We start from the raw sequence: 22374 nt of genomic DNA on the forward strand, positions 1-22374 counted from the left end.
TCCATATTGCTTGCGCATGAGCCAATGAACGCTTGTTTAAAAGTTAGTGCCCCTGAAGCTATCCACTTGCGACTGATTCGTCATATTTTGTGGACCTGCACACCATGTGATAAGTCCTATGGAATTGTGTGATTCGCAACTGCCGTTAATTTAACTTAAACACATAATTAAACTCATTTGGAGAGTCAGCATCTCAATTATAATAAAGGAAATTTAAATCACGCTGAAACAAAATGAATGATCAAATCAAAGGAAGCAGGTCCTTCATTCAGTATGGGTCGTCGAGCCTTCACAAACCCATCCAATATCGAATGCGAAAGTGAGCGGGCGAGGAACCGCCGGCGTCGACGGCAGGAGAGACACCAAAACCTGGCTCGTCAGGAGCGTCTTACTCACCCTGGTATCTGCATCAACAACTCTGCCTTTGATCAAGTGCTACCTAAGGATAGGTCGTGTAACGGTCTGATGCACAATAGCACTACAATTCCTTGGTCAGCGCGCCAGACAGCACCTTCTGCCCCCGCCTTGGCTTTTAACGTGCGTGAAGAAGCTGAGTGTTCACCTTCAGTACGCGTCAATGAACATCCGCCATCTTATCCTACGGCCTACTCAAGAATGTAAACGAGAAATGCGCCGCATTTCCATTTTGGCTCAAAAGTACGAACACGAAACGCGCCGCGTTTCTTCCCCGATGGTCCGTGCCAACCATATTGCAGACCACGCTCTTCCGCATCGAAGTGTGTAGCAATTTCCGTTTTGTGAATTGCGAAGAAATGAGCAGCAATTGAGATTACATTTTCTTCTCCAGGTAAACATGCCTTAATAAAGATTATCCTGTCCTCACGACACCTTCGTACCTTCATCAATATGACAGATCTAGCGACACCAAAGAAGGCCATTGTACTGCGGCCAAATCAGCTTCAGAAGCTCGAGAACCTCGGCTTATACTATAACTCAACAGAGCCAGCAATAATCTGCATCAAGTGCGGCTTTGCCATCAACCCTACTGTACCAATTACCACTGGTATTGACATCCAATACCAGTTTTGGTGGCCCGTGCACCTCTCTTTTTCCATCTCCTGCTCCTGGGTTGCAATACAAGATTACTTGGCCCGTGCACCCTGTTGACTCTACAAAATTACTAGGATGTAGATGTGTCAGACATTACGTGTATTCGGTTCATTGATGTGAATTGGTGTATTCATGTTGTGTTCTGTTGAAATCTACCCCTTAGAGGTTTACCATTTCGGCTGTAATCTTAAAGTATCCCTGCTTGCACGTGAGGCCCCAGCACCTGTTCAACAGCAATGGACAAGCGAACGCAACAGCACACTGTGCAGCTAAAAATATCTTACGTTATAGCGATTTAATTAATAAATAAAATAGCTAAAAGTCTAGAAAAAATATAATTAAGCTTAGTATAAGTATGTTTTATAAAAAGTATGTTTTAAAAACTTTAAACTATTTTATTTTACTTAAAAAAGCTTAGCTATATAGTGTGAAATCTATTTTCAATTAAAACTATATAAAATAAACTAACAAAAAATCTATGAAAATTTATATAGCTTATTGTATACGTTATATATAATCTATTAAAGTTTCAATCATTTTAAGCTTCAATTAAGATATTTATAAGCTTTTAAAAAACTAAGTATTAGGTGAAAAGTAGGCTGTTGCGTTCGCTTATCGTACACGTTATGCTTAGAAACATAGTGCATACTAGTTTGCGATGCCGCTGAGAATCTCCATTTATGTTTTCATCACTCACATTGCTCAGCTTGGTCATTATATGTATACGGCTGCGTTAACAACTAATAACTATAAATATAGGCTATAATAGACTAGTAAGAAAGGAATATCTAGTTTAGACTTACCTATTCAAGAGTTTCATCACTATCTAATAGAGCTCTACCTGCCTATTACTCCACTCCGATAATACTCCATCTCTCTATTATTTATTCCTTCCCATCCTTTAAACTACAAGCCATTATATTTAGACGCTCCGCCCTTTCAAACTTAGAGCTCTGCCTTTCTATCGCTCCGATGTAAAGACGATGCTTCTCTCTACTGTACGCTCTCTCTAGTCATTTACACCATTTTCTACCTTCCTTAACCCTTACGTTCTTTAACGCCTAGAGCTCTACTGCCGCAGCTAAGGCAAGATGGCATCCACAACAGCTTTCCCTTGCTCTAGGAACAAGGTATGGGCTGCGTCGGCGATGCCCTTGGAAGTTGCTTGTTCTAGGTATATATCCATGGTTACGTTCCATTTAGACTTTAGCTGGAACGGGTCGTTGACGTGGATCAACTCGAGAAGCTGTCCTGTGTCGGCACCGGCCCATTGGTGCGCCAGGCTCCCGTACGCCTCGACAACTCCGCGCTGCATGGTAAGGACTTCAAGATACCGGCGTCAAGCCAGATGTGCGCGTCGTGGTTTTGCGTAAGGAAGGCCGCCTTGAGAACCTTCAGACGCTCTGAAATGGGTATAGACGTGTTGCCGGCGAGAAAGGGTAGCTTGGCAATGGGGTGCTATCCTGCTGTGGGCCGTTTTGCTGTAGGTCAGGTGCGAGCCGTTGCGCTTCTACATTACGCTGGCGATATGTTTCAGCGATTACAACTCGGATATGGTCCCTTTGACGTTTGGTCAGCCAGCGGAAAACGCCGTGCATCTTCTTCGGGCGTGCTGGGCGTTCGGCGAAGTTGGGCCGAGGCAATTGGCTCATTGCTCGGGGGGCGGCACAGTCCCCAGAGTCGTGTCCGGCGGCTTTGCCGCAGCGTTTGCATAGGAGAAGTCTATGGCACGTATGTGATGGGTGGTAGCCCAAGCATACATTTCACTGTCTTGGATGATCGATTTTCTTGATGAGACTCGCCAGTCGGCTGCTGAAGAGGTGTCAGTATTTCTTGACTGGCTCTAGGAAGGATACAAGTAAAGTCTTCATTAAGGAATTGTCAGGTTGGTGCCACGCGGACCATATGTTGACGGGTTTCTGCCCTGTCTGGATTTCTATTCTTCGTCCACGGCTGCGTCGCTATCCGCTTCGTTGCCATAGAGGTCGGTCAGCTTGCAGGGGTAATCTGAGATTAGGTAGGTAAACCATTCCTGGCGATGAGGGGGCTGTTGTTGTTGACGTTATTGTTGATGGTGTCGGGATTGGTGGGCAAGGGCGTTGTTTGCAGCTGGAGGCGAGGCCGCGACGATGCTTTAGGTAGGCGCCGGAGCAGATTTGGCGTCAGTAAGCGCCTGATTCCAGGAGTCCAGGAAGCTATCGGCAAACCTTTGGACGAATTCCCGTTCGGACGCAGTGGTGAATTGTGTCGCTGCTTTAAATTTAGCGTAGAAGGCCTGAAACACCTTCAACTTGGTACTGTACTCCTCCACACCGTCGCGTGCGAGCTCGTGGCTGCTTCAAAAATGGAGACTGGTTGCTGTACTGTAGTCGAGGTAGGGTCAGGGGATGGGTCAGGATGGGCGATCTGGGCTCCTTCCTAGCCGCAGCAGTAGAGATTGCATGGAGAGGCGAAGACGGCGTTTGAGCCGTCCGCCCGAAGGCGGGCGAGACCCCAACAGGTCCATTCACGACTGCGGGGCTGTTTTGTAAGAGGGTAGTGCGGGCTCCTCGATTGAGATCGGCAGGAGTATGGATTCCCAGGCCAAAAGGGTCCGGGACAATAGGCGGGCAGGAGGTGGCGGATGCCTTCGCCGCCGCCATGGGCTGCGCGAAGCGCAGGATTGTGGTTGTTGTGGTGCATTTGTTAAGAAGATTGGTGTAATTAGTGCTACTTTCTTAGCATCTGCACGCCAAGAAAGTAAGATGACAAAGGAAGGTTTTGATTGGCTTTGTATGACAGGTTGGCTTCTCGGCCACCACCGGGTAACTCGCAAGCTGAGAGGGCGGGAGCGTGCCAAAACTTAAGCTGCTCGTAAAATATGATATGACCATCAAACTACGTGTTTTTTGGTCATGATTCTCTGCCCTCCAATCGAGCTCTTACAGCTTCCCAACTTCAGTCCTCGCTTACCATCCACTAAAATGCACCACCCTTCGTGACCCCGGCCGCCATCGCCAGCCACGACTGCATCGAATCCGCCTTTGCTCATTGGCAAACTTGAGGACGTTTCGTCAAAGCTACCAGGCTGCAGCCACACGGATGGGATCCCCAGCTCCTTGGCCTCCTGGAGCACCTTGAGAGTTGCCGAGGGGAGTGATGACTGTGATGGACGTCTGTTTGGGGTTGGGAAGCGCCGCGACGCTGGGGACGGTGGGATGGTCCTTTTCCAGAGCAGAAATAGTTGCCGACCCCGGATTGATGGGAGTGACTGGCAAGTCATGATAGAGATAGAGATACCAGGCACAGACTATTCAAAACACTGTCAGCCCAACGCGGCCTTGATGAGTAGGTTATTGACATGGATCGGACCTCGGTGGCCGAACTTGGCGGGGTTTGAGCTAGCACTGACCACCGCGAAGGCTGAGGACGCAAAGAAATTGCGAACAGTGGCTTCGGTGGTCATCATATCACAAAGTCGGCTGAACACTTGACTAGCAGGATAGGTTGTGTCTTCGGCCGTTCAAGATTGTCAATCAAGGGTGCACAAATTCAAGGGATGGTGTAGGTTCAGTTATCACCCACGCCGTGCTGCGGGGCAGCAGCATACACCGATCGATCACTCCATCAATCTTGAGTGCTTGTGTCATATGTAAGGCCGAAGCCGCGGCTGCGAGGTATAAATCAGTCGATCCTGCTGGTGCATCTTTTCTTATTTATTTAGCGACTCTCCTGAGTACAGTAACCTTTGATCAACTAGCCATCGTGACCGTGACAATGTCCATTTATGGGTGAGTCATCATGGTCAAATCAATGCATCTTCTCCTAGGAGACTGCGCAACTGAACTGACGTCACGGCAGGAGGGCAACTTTCTCTGCTGCAGGGTACGCCGCAGCCAGGCCCACGTATCCTGCAAGTCTGTTCAAGACAATTCTGGGGTATTATCATCGTGAGGATCCTCATGGTACGCTGCTGGACTTGGGTTCTGGCCATGGAATTGTTGCTAGGGAGCTGAGCCCCCGCTTTGCCAGGGCCATCGCCATTGACCCTAGTGCTGGTATGATGCTGCAGGGAATGCAAGCCACTGCCCAATTCTCCAAGATCTCGTTCCGCCAGGCCAGCGCCGAGGACTTGTCTTTTCTACCCGCGCACTCGGTAGACATGGCTGTAGCCGGCGAGTCAGCGCATTGGTTCGACTACTCCCGAGTCTGGCCAGAGTTATCCAGGGTAGTTAAGTCAGGCGGCTCACTGGCCTTTTGGGGGTACAAGGACAACATCATCATTGGACACCCGCAAGCCAACAAGATATTTGAGAGGTTCTGCTACGGCGAAGGAGATGTGTCGCCCGGGCTGGAAGGGTTGAACCAGTATTGGGAGCGTCCCGCGCGAGACATCCTCCGGGGCCTGTTGGCGGACGTCAAACCCCCTGAGTCGGAGTGGGACAAGATCAAGCGAATCACCTACAACGTTGACAAAGACACGACTGAGGTTGCAGGCCCAGAGACGGCCTGGATGAGGGGCAAGATCAATCTAGGACAGTTTGAGGCTTATGTGCGGGCCTTCACTGCGTACCGGGGCTGGATGGATGCGCACCCGGACAAGAAGAGCCGTGCCGAAGGTGGTGAGGGAGACATTGTCGACATTTTGTTTGACCAGATCCTGGAGGCAGAACCCGAGTGGAAGGCACAGGGTGATCGCTGGAGAGATATCCAGGTTGAATCAGTCTGGGGCACGTACATTTTGCTGGCGAAGAGGAAGTGAGGACGAGAACCGTGAGGTGTTGATCAGGGCGGATATTCCGCCAAGACTTGATGGAAGTGATCGACAGCCACGCAACAGATATTTATGCAAATGCAATGAATGGCCTCTGAGCCCTTTTTTTTTCGTTCCTTTTTTTCTTTATTTTTACACATAGAGATCAATCCTTTTGATGATAGCTTTGCATGTTTGCCCAAGTTACAATAGTTTTACCTTCTCGATCGGCTAGCAGATGGTTGACAATATAATACTGACATCATGCATGATGACTGGGCCTAAAAGGGCGATCAACTTCTTCATTCATTTTGTCACTCCGGCTGGGTTCGGTTGGGCGACCAGCCTGGGCGGGTGGCCTCACCAGACCACCAAATCTTCCGCGAGCAGTATGGAGGAACAAACGATATGTTTTGGAAGAGTCTTTGTCCCGGAAAGGCTCGAAGGGCCGGAAGAGCTGGATCAAGCGCCACGGATTTTTTCTTATTGAGATCGACGCTAACGATAGTCCTTTGAGTCCGTACTGGGCCTGTCGTTTGTGCGACGCGAAGGGCCAGCCCGAGTTCTTCGCCGCTGCTGCTAACGAGTTCGGCAGCTGACCACCTCCGCAAGTATGTAAATGTGACGTCGCGAGCTTGAGCACCATTGACCAACGTAGGCCCCCCAGGATCCTCGAGAGCAGTCAAGGCGCTGATATAGACGCGTCAACCGATGAATCTGAACGGCCCAAGCGACCGGGCTTGCAGTACAGCGCCTTGCCGCGTGCTAGAGTCAAGATAATCCGAGAACTGAGCCTGGGACTTCTGATCAACACCAATGTTCCTTTTTCTTTCTTTAGCGATACATTCTTTCAGCAACTCGTCTGGCAACTTGACCCTCACCTATCTGACCAGATACCATGGAGCCAGGGTTGCAAACAAATAAATCAAATCCAAATCTTTTCAAATCAAATCAAGTTTATCCAAATCAAATCAAATCAAATGGGGACGTCCGATTTATTTGGATTTTGAATTCATTTGGATAACATATTGGCCAATCAGCACTCGTGCTAGACGGGCCAGTAGCCCCACCTTTGCGTTGAGATCCTGCCTATTTTGGTAACTAGGCCGCTACCTCCCAATGTAACTGCCATAGTTTTTGGCTTTAATGCCGCCCATTGCAAGGTGAAGACTCCAGGAAATGGTCAAATATCCACGTCTGTCACGAGTGGCGATAGATCTCTTTTCAGCTCATTGCGACATCTCCCGAGGCAAAGCGAATATTCAGTCTCACAGGGCAGATGGTTCGAGCTCAGAGACCGACTCTAGGTGGACATAGAAGCAGACCAATGCATCTCATCGTGGGAGAAAGGTGGGGCTATCTAAATAATCAAATGGATCCAAATGGATCCAAATCAAATCACATCGATCATTTTTGTATCCAAATCAAATCAAATTGAATGCTCGATTTGATTCGATTTATTTGTTTGCAACCCTGGGCAATACCCCTGTTCTTTTCCTTGTGCGATCATCTTAGGCGGCATTTGCTTGTTGATCGAGAAGGCCTATCCAATAGATATATGCGAGCTGAGGGAAGTCTCAAAAGCGCGAATGATGAGGAGGATAATGTATGATATAACACGTCCATATCTGCAGATAAACATGAAGCCGAGTCAGTCATCAGGTGGTAGCATTGATAAAGTAATGATCTGACGCATTCACAGTTCGTGCGTTGGTGCCGTACAGGCTGGCGTAATATAATCATATCATGGGAGATGTCGAAAATACGAACCTCTGGCTTACTCACATGAGGTTACTGAGATTAAACCCATCTACATTCAGCATTTTAGTGTAACTCAAAACCTCCAACTGTACTGCTCTTATGCCCAAATACCCGCTATAGACTTTATCGTCATATCATATCGTCGAATATACACGCCATCATTACTCACTTCAAAGGGCGCTAGTAAGTCACACCAAGGGACTTTTACTTGAAAAGCTCACTTTTCTCGTAACATACTCCAAAATCGACATACAAATTCATTATCCTATGTGGTCATATTAGAAACGCACTCAACCTAATTTGACATTTTCTACAAATTTCTCAATAAAAATCTCCTGTTTTCGCCTACCAGGCATTCCAAACGAATCAAATTTATACGACCTGTACACGGTGTGACCAAGAAATGGCCGAAGCGACAGCACCAAATCCCACTAGCACCGAGACCATGGCTCAGACTGAGCCAAAAAGTCTCTCTCATCACATGCATGGCCCGGGGCATCACGATGGCCACAAGCATCACGATGGCCACAAGCATCATGGTAATGCCGGCAGTCATAAGCATCATGAACAAGGCGCAGACAAACATGAGAATTGTTCTGAGCAGGACAAAAACCACCGTCTGCAGCATCAAAAGAGCGAGGAAATGGACCCTAATGACCCCTCCCATTGTTGTAAACATGAACAGGAGAGAAGTGGAAAACGGACTGAGTGACAGCTAGGGTTACGAGAGTCTTGACTAGATAATAGGGAGCTAGGGCGGGTGTAAATGTGGGATGGGGTTTTGGTGCGAGTAAATTTCGTAGTATTTTTCTTCCCATGTATCTTCCTTCGTATATCTGGAGATGATGCAAATACAAATGGTACATAGTTGCTACCTAATTTATCAGCCCACAATGACGCAACAGTCGCAGTGGGCTTTAGGCGTGGCGTTCAAAGGTTACATTCAATCTAATGACATCACTACTAAATTTAAACACAGACTCTCCGTTTGGCGCACTTCTTGCCTCGTTTGCTTCTATCGTCTCCATCGTTGCTGCAATATGGTCTTCAGTTTGACAGAATCCAACGGTCTCGGCAATATTACTATTAAAGATGCCGACTCCCAAAACATCACGTCAGGCAATGTCCAAGCCGACGGTCGCGTAAAGGTCCAGTTTCATCAGCATGCTCAGTCTGTTGTCTCCTGGTTCAAGGGTTGCCAGAGTCGTGCAGTCCCTACAGAGCCCTTCAAGAAAAGGAGTTGTAACACTGTTAGTCTCAACTCCCAACAACTAGTCACTACTCCGCGTCTCAACATCGCTATCCATATCATTGGGTCTCGTGGCGATGTGCAGCCCTTCATCCCCGTCGCTCAGGCCCTCTCACGACCTCCTTACAGCCATCGCGTGCGTATTTGCACTCATCCCGTCTTTAAGCATTTTATCGAGTCGCAGGGCATCGAATTTTTCAGTATTGGCGGTGACCCTGAGGCTTTAATGGCTTACATGGTTAAGAACCCGGGTTTGCTGCCCTCTCGCAAAAGCGTCAAAGCAGGTGAAATTAAGAAAAGGCGTGAGGAGATGTGGGAGATTCTGATTGGTGCTTGGAGGAGCTGCATTGAAGCTGGTGATGGAATGGGAGATCGTGTAATGGCTGCAAACGTTCGAGAGACCAAGGATCTTTTTATCGCCGATGCTATTATTGCTAATCCGCCGTCGATGGCCCATATCCACTGCGCCGAGAAGTTGGGTATCCCGTTGCATATGGTGTTTACTATGCCTTGGTCACCGACTGAGAGGTTTTCTCATCTATTGGCCTCCATGACATACCGTGGTAGTACTGATGCCGCTGTCGCCAATTACCTTTCCTATATAGTCATGGAGCTGCTTACATGGCAAGGGTTCGTATCTGTTGGCACATTTCCAATTCTGATTCTAACCAGCGACATAATACAGACTCGGTGATCTAATAAACAGGTTTCGTACCCGAATCTTATGCCTCGATTCTATCAGTCCACTATGGGGATACCAGCTTCTCACCAGGCTTCGCGTACCGTATAGTTACCTCTGGTCTCAGTCTTTAATTCCGAAGCCATCTGATTGGGGATCTCATATTAACATCACCGGCTTCTCATTTTTATCCTTAGCTAATCATTATATGCCTCCACCGGACCTGGTTGGCTTCTTGGAGAAAGGGCCGCCTCCTATCTATATCGGATTTGGGTCAATCGTCATTGATGACCCACCAGCCCTTACGCAATTAATCTTCGATGCCGTCAAATTGGCTGGTGTCCGGGCCATCATTTCTAGAGGCTGGGGCGGCATTGGGAGAGGAGATATCCCCGAAACCATTTATCTTATTGGCGATTGTCCCCATGATTGGCTCTTCCAACGCGTCTCTGCCGTTGTCCATCACGGGGGAGCCGGGACAACAGCCGCGGGCATTGCAGCTGGACGTCCAACTGTCATCGTTCCCTTCTTCGGTGACCAGCCCTTTTGGGGCCAGATGATTGCACAAGCAGGGGCTGGCCCAAAACCCATACCCTTCAAAGAATTGACGGCTGAGATCTTGGCAAGCAGCATCATCTTTTCTCTCAAGACCGAGGTCCAAGAGGCAGTACAAAAGATGGCGGAGCGCATAGGTGCTGAAGATGGGGCTCGTGGTACAGCCGTAGATTTCCAGGAGAGGCTAGATATAGACCACCTTCGATGCGATATATGTCCCGATAGGCTTGCCGTCTGGAGACACAAAACAACGGGAATCCACCTTAGTGGATTTGCCGCGGCTTGCCTCGTTGATAAGGGTTTGTTGGACCCTCGAGGCTTTAAGCTCCTTAGGCATAAGCATTGGTATGTTGATGAAGGTGCAGAGCATCCTATTGTTGGTGCTGTGGCTGCGGCTTCGAATTTTGTTATCACCTTGGGTACAGCAGCCAGCGACTTCTCCCGACGATTAAAAAACAGGCCTAGGTGGTCAAGTCGCGACAATAAGGCAATACTCCCACAAACGTCCTGGTATAATACCAACAGAGACATACATCAACCGACGCTAACCGTAAATCACAATGAGGACCACGATGTTTCATCTACAGCTAGGGAAGCACACCAAGGGCCTCCACCAAACACAAATGGCGACGGAATGACCATCGCTGAGCTAACAAATCCCACTCATAACGGCATCCTCAAAGACAGCATCCGGCTCGCACCGACCGAGATAGAAAACTTCGCCCACAAAATGGCCACCAAATCCCTCCATACTGGCGAAATCCCTACTCCGGAGACCAAACGGGTGCCGACTCTGCACGAACGGCGAAAGGCCACTTGGAAAGCCCAAGAACAAGGCCCTCGCGGCCACGTGTTCTATATTATGCACATTACGGGACGGCTCGCGGCTGACGTGACCAAGGCAGGCCTTAAGGTTCCCGTGGCTCTGTTTTACAACGTAGCTAATGGGTTTCACAATTATCCTTCGTATACTAGCAATGCTGTTGAGGTAAGGCAACGGAATGAGATTACCGGTTTGGGCAGCGGTGCGTGTACGGCGGGAAGGGAGTTCGTTTTGGGTTTGTGGGACGCCTTTAGTGGAGTCGTAATCAAGCCTTATCAGGGGGCTAAAGCTGAAGCCGGAAAAGGATTTGGTAAGGGTATGTGGAACGGGACGTTGGGGTTTGTATACAACTTGGGTGCTGGTAAGTATTCTATTCATATACCCCTACTTCGGAAACAAATATCCTTCCTGTACAAGAACCAGAGGTTGATATCACTAGCAATATTCGGCCTGTTAGGTTATACCCTCAAAGGCATCGAAAAAGAGTTCTCCAAGTATCATCTTACTAGCCTAAAGGCTGAAATTCTGTTGATTAGGCTGAGACAAGGGATTGACGACTTTAGTCAGGCAACTCCCGAGGGGAAAGAGATGGTCGTGGAGCGCTGGAGGTGTTTGCAGTCGCAATAAGCAGATAGCACTCATCGGTTTAATAAAGAGAGGGCGTCTTTTTTTAAAGCAAGCATTATCTACTACTACTATGGTCTGATTAAAAACCCTCACTCGGGGGCGATCATTACGTATCGATGCTTTTTGCTGTCTTTGGTCTTGAGATCGTACTACTGTAGGATGAATGGGTGTTGCAAACCTGAGAATAACTGAGGCTTGTCTTCGCTTAAACTTTGGCGTCATCTTACTGGCATGAAAGAAGAAGGTTACTATGGGACTACTTACATGACGAGCTATAGGCACTAAGCAGATGGGCCAAGATAAAAGACATGTTCTCTTAGGACCTTGCATACAAATAAACAGAGTGTTTGGTAGCGTGCGTATCATTTTCGCGGATTACCGTAGTAAATAACTAAATCCTGTCATGTTACGACCCACATCATATCACGTAGGTCAATTTGTTAGGCTTACCCCTGGTTTCCCAGTAATTATTACTCTGCATACAGTGTATTCTGTATAACAGTATCGCAATATGGGTCAGAATGAGTCGTATAACGATTTGTGATGAAAATGGTGTTTGCTTAATGATATGACGAAAAAGCAGACGACAGAATCATTAAGGTTAAGCTATGATTCATCGCCCTTTCGTGCGATAGTCTATGATGCGCCCGCTTCGATAAGATGACGTGTCCAGACGACAGAGGACTGCTTTGGATCATATCACCCCATCGGCAAGCCCCGTTGCCTACCAGAGACTCTAGATAGTTGCTTAATCCATAGAGTATTAGAGTTGAGAATGGCCGCCAGATACGTTTACGTGGACGAAACAGGACTTGACTATGAGGAACCCGGTCGATGAGTGAATCTGCTAGTTTTACCAGCATGGTATGTTTGCACTTCGGCGGTCTAGGTCAAGGGGACATGGAAGAGCCTCAGGTAAGGGCCAGGGATAGTCCTGGTCGAGCAATTCGAACCGCCTTAGGCCGCCGCGAGGACATGTCATCTTGGTCGCCGAAATGATCTGACCAGCTAGCTGCACTCCAATCACATGCGCCCTTATTTTTTTTAATGATACTCAAAAGCCATAATCTGACTAGTATCACAATCATGAGGGGCATTGACAGGTTATGTAGATTTTGGGGCGCCGTTGACGTGTTTAGTAACTGATGCCAAGCTGGCCGCAAGGCGACGGCTTTCTCGCATTCGCAGGCATGTAAATTTATAACTCGGCTTTTTCGTTCTTGGTAACCTTAATAAAGACACTATTTAATCAATAACCATTCATAAATATTATTGTCCCTTTGCTTATATCTCCGCCGACGGCTTGGGTCATGCAAATCGGTGACAATGAGTACTCAATCTAGACACCATGAATCAAACGAGCATGCAGTCGAGGATCTTGAGATGTGTGTGATCCCAACTCGTCACCTAGCCAACGATGTTGTCGAAAGTTTCGCCTGGAGCAACCTTGAAGTCCTCGTCAAAGACCGGAAAACAAACAGCCACTTTCCATCTTATCCAAAGCGTCAGGAATTGTCAACGCATCTGAAATGCTTGCTATCATGGGCCCGAGCGGATCCGGTAAGACCACGTTGCTTAACGCTCTTGCTCGTCGAGTCGCTGCTGCTGGAGCGACTACAACAGGCGATATACTTGGCAATGGACAGAAGATGGAACTCCAGATGACCCGTAATCTCTCTACATACGTAGAGCAGGAGGATGCACTGATAGGAAGTCTGACGGTGCGAGAAACGATGATCTTTGCGGCTAGGCTTGCGCTCCCTAGGTATGACTTGCCGCCCCCGTAGCGATATTTTTTCTTTTAACCCTGTGATAGCAATGTAACTAGGAAGGAAGCTTTCCGCCGTGTGGATGACCTCATCGCCAGCTTTGGCCTGCAGTCACAGGCCCATACTATTGTCGGTACACCTATTAAGAAGGGTTTGAGCGGGGGCCAGAAGAAGCGGCTCGGTGTCGCTAGCCGGCTCGTTGCCAATCCCAAAATTCTGTTCCTCGATGAGCCAACCAGTGGGCTAGACTCAGCTCTCAGTCTCGAAGTCATCACCTATATTAAGGAGATTGGCAGGCGGAATAAGGCGAGTATTCTCCTCCTTGGAAAGTCGACATTGTGGTGACATGCGGGCTAATGTGTGCCAGCTCCTCATAATAGCTTCCATTCATCAACCCTCTTCAACGACATTTCATCAATTCGACAAGCTCTGCCTCCTCTCGGGAGGGAAAACTTGCTACTTTGGTCTAGTCTGCGAAGCACCTATCTACTTCGCCAGGACTGGTTACTATATGCCCCGTGAGACTAATGCTGCCGAGTTCTATCTTGATCTGATTAATACCGACTTGGATAAGAGCGGCGAAGTTCGCCGCCGCACGGAAGATATAACTCAAAACTGGGCAGAATCAACCCAGTGCGCGGACCTTGATGTTGCTATCGAGAACGCGAGGTATGCTTCCTCTGGTGATCTATCAAGACACAAGATTCCAAAACCAAGCTCTTGGATCATTCCTCTGGTCTTGCTTCACCGTTCTTGGATCAAGTCGCACCGCGACGTTGTCGTATATGGTATCCGCATTATCATGTATCTGGGCCTGGCCATCCTCATGGGGACCGTGTTCCTGAGACTGAAGACGAACCAAAATTACATCCAGGCATTCATAAATGCCATTTTCTTCGGCGGCGCTTTCATGTCGTTTATGGCGATTGCTTATGTTCCCGCCTTCCTAGAGGATTTGCACACTTTTTACCAGGAGCGTGCAAATGGCCTCGTTGGTCCACTTTCGTTTATGGTATCAAATTTCATCATTGGACTTCCATTCCTCTTCCTTATTACTCTCGTCTTCTCGATAGTGGAATATTGGCTATCTAACTTTCGCCCAAATGCCAGCGCGTTCTTTATGTGGGTTATGTGGTTATTCCTTGATCTCCTGGCAGCGGAGTCACTCGTTGTGTTGGTTTCATGTCTTTTTCCAGTTTTCGTTGTGGCATTGGCGATCACAGCCTTCGCAAATGGGCTTTGGATGTGCGTTGATGGATTCCTTGTACCAATGAGTATCCTCAATCCGTTTTGGAAGTATGTATTCCATTATATTGACTTCCAGGCATATGTATTTCAGGGTATGATGGTTAATGAGTTCGAATCCCGAGAGTACGCCTGCGCAAAGACGCCCCAAGGCTATCAGTGTATGTATTATAGTGACTTGAATTCGGCGGGGAAAATCCGTGGCACGGCGGTTTTGGATAATTTTAGTATTTCTATGGGGCTGGAGGGGACCTGGGTTGGAATTCTCATTGGTATTATCGCAGGATATAGGCTCTTGGCTTATCTAGTCCTGATTTGGCGGAAATAAGTGCTCGCATACAGTGACAGTTTACATAGAATAAATACACCTCTTATCAAAAAGTTGTCCAATTCCTATTCTTAACCCCCAGAGAGTCAAATAGTCGGACGAAGGTGACTTTGTGTTATTTCCTTGCAGCTCAGTTGCCTCGCCCTTGGAGGGGATGTCCCATAGTGTATATCTATTTTATAACTTTGGCCCCTGCACAGAGAGCTATCTTTTCAATTCATGATTAAAAAACGAATAATCGTGATCTCTGTGAGTAATTCTATTGTCAAGCTCATTCAGGACCAAAAATAACCAAAGGGCACGACCACAGAAAGGGTCGCAAAGGAAGAACTTCTATCTCATTCCGGCCAACTAACAAAGAGATGAGTTACATCACGGCCAAATAATGGCAGAATGAAGTTGAAGCCCCCAGGACCCTAATCGAGTTATTAGGTAATATTTCCGCGTTCAATCTTTACAGCTCCGCCTCTGTGAGGCCGTATATGCTATGCCACGAAGCTGAATCGACATTTCAGTCTTCAGTCGACGATACTGATTCTTGATACTTTCTTCTGATTCCTTTTCTTATTCCTGTCATCTGTATGCTACCGATAGGGCGAAGGAGCCAGATTCCCTTTACACAGTGCAGCCAAACCCTAATAGCTATAAATTCTGTTTCTAGAGGTCAATAAATATCAGTAGTAATTCTCGCTTCTAGACGAAAGGCTCATATAAAGAACCTTTATCACGGTACATTCTTCGGTAGTTAAACCATTCAGAATCTACATAACCTAGACTGATTCCAAGGTTTGACATGTAAAAGGTTATTATGTGTTTCAACTGTTAATTACATATAAGGATTCATCATTTTACTAATGTTAGAAAGGAAAAACGGAAAACTAAATTAAAAGAAAAAGAAAAAGAAAAAGAAAAAAAAAAGAATTAACTGTCGATCAATCTATATCCTCCCTCGGCTACCATCTTGAAACCACCATCGAGGTTAGCAACATCAAACCCCCCTTGCTTAAGGATGCGGTAAGCTAAATAGCCGCGATAGCCCACTTGACAGTATACGACAGTTGGTAGTGACTTATCAAGAACGCCAAAATGATGCCTCAAGCTGTCGACTGGTAGATTGATCGCTTTAGAAAGATGACCGTTAGCGAATTCCTCAGGCGAGCGGACATCCACAATCTGCAACTTGCCAAGCTTCGCCTGGTTGAGCTGTTCGGCGTGAATGATATCGCAGTCTCCGCGGAGAACATTTGAAGCCACAAAGCCGGCCATGTTGACAGGATCTTTCGCCGAGCCGTATGGCGGTGCATAGGCTAGCTCGAGATGCTCTAGATCAAAAACCGTGCCGCCAAATTGCATAGCTGTCGCGAGCACGTCAATACGTTTATCGACACCAGCCTTGCCTACAATCTGTGCTCCCCAGATGCGGCCCGTCTCTTTCTGAAAGACGAGTTTGATCGTCATGATTTGTGAGCCTGGATAATAGCCTGCATGGTCGGGGGGATGCACTGTGACCCAAAGAGGATCGTGGCCTAATCGACGAAACGCTTCGACAGAAAGACCCACGAAGCCGAGGCTCAGGTCGAAGACTTGGCAGATAACGATGCCGACATTACCACGATATTGTACATCCTTACCGCATGTATGATCGGCCACGAGTCGCCCTTGCCGGTTTGCCGGGCCAGCCAAGGCGAGCATGGCAGGCTGTCCCATGACAGTGTGTTGAGTCTCAACCATATCTCCAACTGCATAGATGTCCTGGTCTGAGGTTTGCATGTCGGAGTTGACACTAACTCCGGTCGCACCTAACTTCAAACCAGCCTGCTTTGCCAGACTCGTTCTGGCTCTTACTCCCACTGCCAAAATTACCAAGTCTGCGGGTACCTCAGATCCACTAGTTAAGAGGACACGTGATTTCTCGATTTTCTTAAAAGTATTGTTTAGGAATAACTGGATTCCTTTGCTTCTGAGCTTTGTGTGAAGAATCTCGGCCATGTCTGCATCAATTGGTGGAAAGACATGCGACCCGTACTCGACCACCGAAACCCCGAGCTCAAGGTTCCTCAAGTTCTCAGCTACTTCCATACCAATGAAGCCGGCTCCAATTATGCAAACGTGTTCTACATCGCGGTCCGACATTAAGCCACGGACTTTCTGAAGATCGGAGATCGTCTGCATCGTGACGACATTGTCCAACTCTGTCCCAGCAGCCGGAGGCCGAAACGCTTCGGCACCTTCGGCCAGAATGAGTTTGTCGTAGCCCACCTGGCGAATGTCGTCCGTTCCCACAGTTCGCACATTGACCAGGTGGTTTTCACGATCAATGCCGATGACCTCGGTTCGAAGATGGACATCGATATTAAAGCGCTCCTTGAAGTCGCTGGGTGTACGTAGGATCAGGGTTTTATCATGTTTGATGATGTTCCCTAGAGCATAGGGTATACCGCAGTTGGCGAAGCCGGTGTAGTCTCCCTGTTCGAACACAGTGATGACAGCCGACTCATCGAGACGTCGAACGCGGGTGGCCGCGGACATGCCGCCCGCCTTGCCCTAACACCGGCTATGTCTCCCCACCACCCTCCACGAAAACGGCTAACGACGTGGAGGAAAAAAATGCTAAAAGCGCAAGCATGCAGTCGCCGATTCTAGTCCCCGCTCCATCCTAAAAGTTAGTTCCAGCGCTCTGTTAAGGTTTTTAATACCACTAGAGCTGGAATGTGGACTCACGCTAAGGGGCGAAGGTTTGTAAGCTGGTTAACAGAACAGCCCCCCTCGACATGGTTTTTTACATCCCTGCAAAAGCAAAAAAAAAAAATTAGTATGATGCCACGGTTCTGATAAAGGTCCAAGGCGTGGAATTACCCCTGCTGACTATTTAAAACTTATCCCCACACCAAACTGACGCCTATCAGACAACGCAAACCGCATAAGGTTGCTATCTGCCCATGTCTTAAATTATCAATCAATAATGTCCGACATTACCTGTCTGCCAACCTAGAGGTTGACATTCTCCTCGAGATTCAACTTCTCCTTCTTACATTCAGCACTGGTGTCCAAGATGCAGTCAGCTACCCAGATTTCAAATGTTTTGCATCCAACCAGACCGGTAATTCCGTTGTATTAGCTGTGGGTCTCGCAGGGCATGATGACTCGATTTTCAACTTGTCAGACGTAGGCTTAAGCTTGGGTATGTTCCTAGCCGGAGCTATTACAACAGGACAGTTAGCCAATACTGTTGGACCACGAGCTCGTATGTGGCTGATATTTAGTCACTGTGCGCAGACAATTCTCACGTTTGCGGCCGCCATTATTCACCCCGCATACTGCCGTTATGGTACAGGCCCCTCAGCAATGGGTTCACTGGCTTTACTCGCCTTTGCATCAGGTGCCCAAGTAGCGTCTATGCGACCCTTTCGAATCCAGGAAATCACAACGGCTATGGCGACAGCAGCATGGGTTGATCTTGTTATCGATCCAGGGCTTTTAAAGTTACAAAACCGTTCAAGAAATCGACGTGCTGGATTTTTAATTGCGTTGGTGGTGGGGAGCTTTGCCGGAGCCTTCATGCGAACGGGCATCGGCTCATCAAATGCATTGTTTGTATCAGGTGCAGGAAAGACGCTGGTTACATTATTGCTGTTCCTGAACCGTGAGCAGCCACCTGTAGATCAGTCTTGAATTAATACATAGATCTGAAAAGACTATAAGGTTTATGCGGCTGCTATCATTATTTGACATGATCCTACATAACTACCATGCAGTACCCCTCAACCAATAGGTAAAAAAGGTTTCCTCATACAAAATGCACAAATTCACTTGAAAGGTGCTTGGCCAAGGACTGAAGTTATTTACATGAAACAAGCTGTATCTCAAAGGAGGTTTCATGTTATTTCGTATTATACTACTCTTTTTTTGCGTCGTATGAGCGGTATGGTAGTGTGGCACCAATGTAAAATCCCTATCAATGCCCCGTCTTCGCAGAGTCCCCCCCCCCCTCCCCATGGCTTTCGAGTGTTCTATCTACAGGAATGTTCTATAATTGCCTTGGAGAATGAATCAAGCGTGTTACACAGAAGATGAAGTTATTGAAGCCATATTGGATGTCACCGATAACGGCCTCTCCCAGAACCAAGCCGGACAAAGCATGGCTCCCCTCAGCCGACCCTCTCAGACCGATTAAGAGTAGAGCCACCCAAGTCTGAGGTCACCTATGCTGCCCAGCTACTATACTATTCAAGTCTTAGGAGCCCGGATTGGTTGTCTGGATACTTCGACAGGAAACCTTAGGCTATGCTCCTTCTCATAGTCAAGTTCGCGCCACTGTCACTTTCCTCCTACGACAACAAGGCAGGGAAAAGCCCATCGGTATACATTAGCTAGCCAGGTTTATGGAACGGCATCTATCCATAAGGACAAAGATGTGAAAGGCAAGGATCACGACCATCGTGAATAACTTGACACTTGCCATGAACTCTAAATCGCAGGCAGCATCGTGCTGCCTAGACGATCGGCAGACTCAACATGAGTATCCCTTTGACTGGCGTAAGGCAACACCTCCATACTGAGCCCCACAGGGCCCCCGCGCAACCAAGGGATACATGGTAGTGACTTGAAGCGTCCGCGAAACCGACCCCGCTGAAATCGTCATACAACCCATTCAATGAGCTGTCATGGGTATCGAACAACTCTCTAGCCAAGCAGCCAACGTGTACGATGACAATAGCTTCATTCGAGTCGATCATAGCTGCCGTGAGCAGCCGACTGATTACACACGCCGACCAGTCAATAATCCAGTTTCTGGCCGTGGCTACAACTTCGGCCCAGTTCATCTCCCAGATCGGTCCTTTCGGATAGAGGCTTCACCCCAGAGCCAATGCTGCTATTCCAGCAGTTTCTCCCTGTTTGGCTAGTAGAAAGCTGGGTTTGCTATACGAATAGCTTGGCTAGTGATCGGCTTGAGATGCTTACAAATAGCTGCTGTGATGGGCAACAGCCACAGTCGCGGCTTCTTGATTGGAAGCCAACCTCTGTTGTAGAAATCTTCGTATGGATTGCGATCCTGATCTATATGCGAATACACAAGGAACCCCGAATAGAAGACTATTGGAGAACGTCATAGTTAGGGAAGCAACAGCCAAGTCATCCAAATGTAAAGTGGATATCTCTTCGCCGATTTCAGCTATTATCACGAGTTCTATGTCTCTTTGACCACGCAACAATATTCGTAGCTACTGGGGATAGCTTATATAGCTGGACGTTGAGCCGGGTGGATGACTGGTCTAATCACATACAACATATATCCACTACTTTCTTCAAACCAGGCACAGCTATTGCTATAGATGAGTGTATGGTCCGCTTACCAGGAAGATCCTTGGAGACGACAACTGTCCCATCTAAACCCATTCCCACGGGCTTCAAAGTCTGGGCTGTGGCTCAACGCGGTTATTTCATACGGTGGCTCTGGCACAGGCCGGGCCAGAAGTTCGGGCCCGCAGGTATCAGACATACCTACCGGCGGCTGCCTTCACAACTACGTCGCCAACGGCAGCAACGGCGGTTCCGAGAGCCACAGAGTACTGTTTACCTATACCTGACCCAAGCTGTGGTTGTCGCCCTAGTGATTCTGCTGCTGGAAGCCAGATACCGCGTGTTTCTCAACAACCTATTCTCTTCTTCTAACCTATTCCGTCCGCTAAGTCAGCTTGGGCACAGAGCTAATAGCATAGCCCGCCGGAACTATGGTCTTTACAGGCTGCTTATCAAGCTAAAGCTGGTAATAATACTGCTGCTAATAGTATTCCTTTTAATTGCCTTAAAGTAATCCTAATATCTAATAACTTAGTTAATTAAGGAGATAAATTTTTACAAATAAGCCTTACTAATTCGACTTTAAATAGGCTAACCAGATCACTTAGAAAGATAATACTATTATATTATTTTTATTTACCATATTTATAGGCAATAAATAGGTTAACTATATAAGGAAATAACAAATTAACCTATAGCATAGCTAATACAGGAGTTTTTCAGTAAGGATCCAGTTAAAGTAGTTTTAATTCTATTTATCGCTGCTACTTATAATAAAGAAATAAATACCATAGATTAAGGCAATTAAATGCAAGCCTCCTAGGGCCCTAATCGCCGTGTTCATCAGGGCAGCTAGAGGGCCCTAGCTTAGGACTTCCTGCTAGAAATAGCCCTAATTAACAGCTTCATTCTGCAGCAACAAGGAAACCTACAGTAAAAGCCAGAGAAGTCTTAAGTGGAGTAGCAGCAGCATCTCATTAATAACCTTATTGCAAAGTATAAGCCTAGTAGTTAGTTAAGACAGAGATTTTAGACTAGGGATAAGTTTATACCTATATTATAATATAAATAGTTCTATAATAGAAGTCCTATCACTTACATGGCTTGCAAAGGGATGCGGCTTAGGGGGATACAATCAAAGTAAAAACCTTTATCTGCAACCAGCGGCAACAAAGGGGAAATACGGAAACCTGGTATGGCTGTAAGCTATGCCAGGTATTTCTTTATACCTCTGGAAAATATTGGGACTTCTGGCATCACTTAAATTAGGCGGGGCTTAACGTACCTTGAGCTTATGGCTCTATGATTGGTTGGAATCCCTGCTCGTGACCTAGGTGTTGCCTTACGCCAGTCAAAGGGATACAACAATGCCAACGTGGGTTATTCTACTAAGCAACTTACAAATCTATGCCCCATAGCATGAATTCACATTCAAGGTCTAGTGGTACTAAAAACCTTGTTAGAAGGCGCGGGAAATAAAATATAAATTTTAAAGGATCGAGCGGGGATTAGAATCGGCGACCTTTTTTAAGAGCCTTGTGAGGATCATACTCCCCAAGTTTAGAGTCTCCCGATCTCGTACGATCTGGGTTTCTCTTACGTCATGGATATGCCATCCCTGGCAGCATTCAAGGTGCAAATCTCACGTATATAATCCACTTCGCCCCTAATCTGAGTGATATTTATTATCTGCATTTGTGCCTACTGCATAGCTAAAATTAAATTCCCCTTCCTTTAAGCACCGGTTTATAAACAAGAATTCCCGTCAGAATGTGCAAGAAAGCCACTTGCAACACTTGCAGTAAGCCCGCTTATTCAAATCATTGGTCGGGACTGACCTTGGCTATAGAAAAAGCCACTTGGTGGGGCTGCGGTAACCACGTTCCAGAGGTCATGTCTGAGATTCCTGAGCATGACTGGTGTACTTGTCAGCCGAAGATTGAAAAAGAAGGGGGAAAGTACCCTCCCAAGGCTGAAAAACTCCATGAAGCTTAGAACCGCACTTATCAAGGTGTTATATAAGAAATCTTCGGCCAGTCCTACAGCCATAAATCAAGTGCACAGCAAATAATTTATTTTACTACAATTTGTAGAGGGGAGACTTGATTTTTGATAGGAGCTAGGTTTGAATTTCTCATTAGTACTTGGTTACATGTTCAGGCAAGGCAACACTTTATAGCAGGGCGTTAAGTTCTTGCTCCGGTTTATCAGCACCTGTCCCAATAAATATAAAA

General features: G+C 47.2%; 9 protein-coding genes across 9 annotated transcripts; 6 read left to right on the forward strand and 3 right to left on the reverse strand.

The window, feature by feature from the left end:
- Positions 1 to 175: 175 nt before the first annotated feature.
- On the forward strand, positions 176 to 874 carry FOXG_19690 (uncharacterized protein). Its single transcript, XM_018399955.1, has one exon. It carries the CDS (start codon positions 238 to 240, stop codon positions 619 to 621), a length of 384 nt encoding a protein of 127 aa, XP_018244537.1. The 5' UTR covers positions 176 to 237; the 3' UTR covers positions 622 to 874.
- Positions 875 to 2152: 1278 nt separating this feature from the next.
- Positions 2153 to 2386, reverse strand: FOXG_19691 (uncharacterized protein; the record flags this gene model as incomplete). Its single annotated transcript, XM_018399956.1, has 1 exon — positions 2153 to 2386. One exon carries the CDS (start codon positions 2384 to 2386, stop codon positions 2153 to 2155), a length of 234 nt encoding a protein of 77 aa, XP_018244538.1.
- Positions 2387 to 4130: 1744 nt separating this feature from the next.
- Positions 4131 to 4519, reverse strand: FOXG_19692 (uncharacterized protein; the record flags this gene model as incomplete). Its single annotated transcript, XM_018399957.1, has 2 exons — positions 4131 to 4360; positions 4423 to 4519. 2 exons carry the CDS (start codon positions 4517 to 4519, stop codon positions 4131 to 4133), a joined length of 327 nt encoding a protein of 108 aa, XP_018244539.1.
- Positions 4520 to 4827: 308 nt separating this feature from the next.
- Positions 4828 to 5812, forward strand: FOXG_07188 (uncharacterized protein; the record flags this gene model as incomplete). Its single annotated transcript, XM_018385819.1, has 2 exons — positions 4828 to 4841; positions 4912 to 5812. 2 exons carry the CDS (start codon positions 4828 to 4830, stop codon positions 5810 to 5812), a joined length of 915 nt encoding a protein of 304 aa, XP_018244540.1.
- A 2792-nt stretch (positions 5813 to 8604) lies between these two features.
- Positions 8605 to 11497, forward strand: FOXG_07189 (uncharacterized protein; the record flags this gene model as incomplete). The annotated part of the gene is made up of 4 exons (XM_018385820.1): positions 8605 to 9443; positions 9499 to 10520; positions 10653 to 11231; positions 11310 to 11497. The coding sequence occupies 4 exons, from the start codon at positions 8605 to 8607 to the stop codon at positions 11495 to 11497; spliced, it is 2628 nt and encodes an 875-aa protein (XP_018244541.1).
- Positions 11498 to 13026: 1529 nt separating this feature from the next.
- On the forward strand, positions 13027 to 14839 carry FOXG_07190 (uncharacterized protein; the record flags this gene model as incomplete). Its single annotated transcript, XM_018385821.1, has 3 exons — positions 13027 to 13262; positions 13314 to 13576; positions 13737 to 14839. 3 exons carry the CDS (start codon positions 13027 to 13029, stop codon positions 14837 to 14839), a joined length of 1602 nt encoding a protein of 533 aa, XP_018244542.1.
- Positions 14840 to 15760: 921 nt separating this feature from the next.
- FOXG_07191 (uncharacterized protein) lies at positions 15761 to 17393 on the reverse strand (the record flags this gene model as incomplete). The annotated part of the gene is made up of 1 exon (XM_018385822.1): positions 15761 to 17393. Exon 1 carries the CDS (start codon positions 17366 to 17368, stop codon positions 15761 to 15763), a length of 1608 nt encoding a protein of 535 aa, XP_018244543.1. The 5' UTR covers positions 17369 to 17393.
- A 400-nt stretch (positions 17394 to 17793) lies between these two features.
- Positions 17794 to 18505, forward strand: FOXG_19693 (uncharacterized protein; the record flags this gene model as incomplete). The annotated part of the gene is made up of 1 exon (XM_018399958.1): positions 17794 to 18505. A coding segment is annotated over one exon (712 nt), but the record flags the coding sequence as incomplete, so codon positions are not given.
- A 3405-nt stretch (positions 18506 to 21910) lies between these two features.
- On the forward strand, positions 21911 to 22135 carry FOXG_07192 (uncharacterized protein; the record flags this gene model as incomplete). Its single annotated transcript, XM_018385823.1, has 2 exons — positions 21911 to 21941; positions 21990 to 22135. The coding sequence occupies 2 exons, from the start codon at positions 21911 to 21913 to the stop codon at positions 22133 to 22135; spliced, it is 177 nt and encodes a 58-aa protein (XP_018244545.1).
- Between the last annotated feature and the right edge of the window lie 239 nt (positions 22136 to 22374).

The sequence above is a fragment of the Fusarium oxysporum genome, chromosome 6 (genome assembly GCF_000149955.1).
Source record: "Fusarium oxysporum f. sp. lycopersici 4287 chromosome 6, whole genome shotgun sequence".
Lineage (NCBI taxonomy): Eukaryota > Fungi > Ascomycota > Sordariomycetes > Hypocreales > Nectriaceae > Fusarium > Fusarium oxysporum.

Bases quoted from the DNA above. Each gene is read 5' to 3' on its own strand.
- FOXG_19690 (XM_018399955.1), top strand. From the start codon at position 238: ATGATCAAATCAAAGGAAGCAGGTCCTTCATTCAGTATGGGTCGTCGA.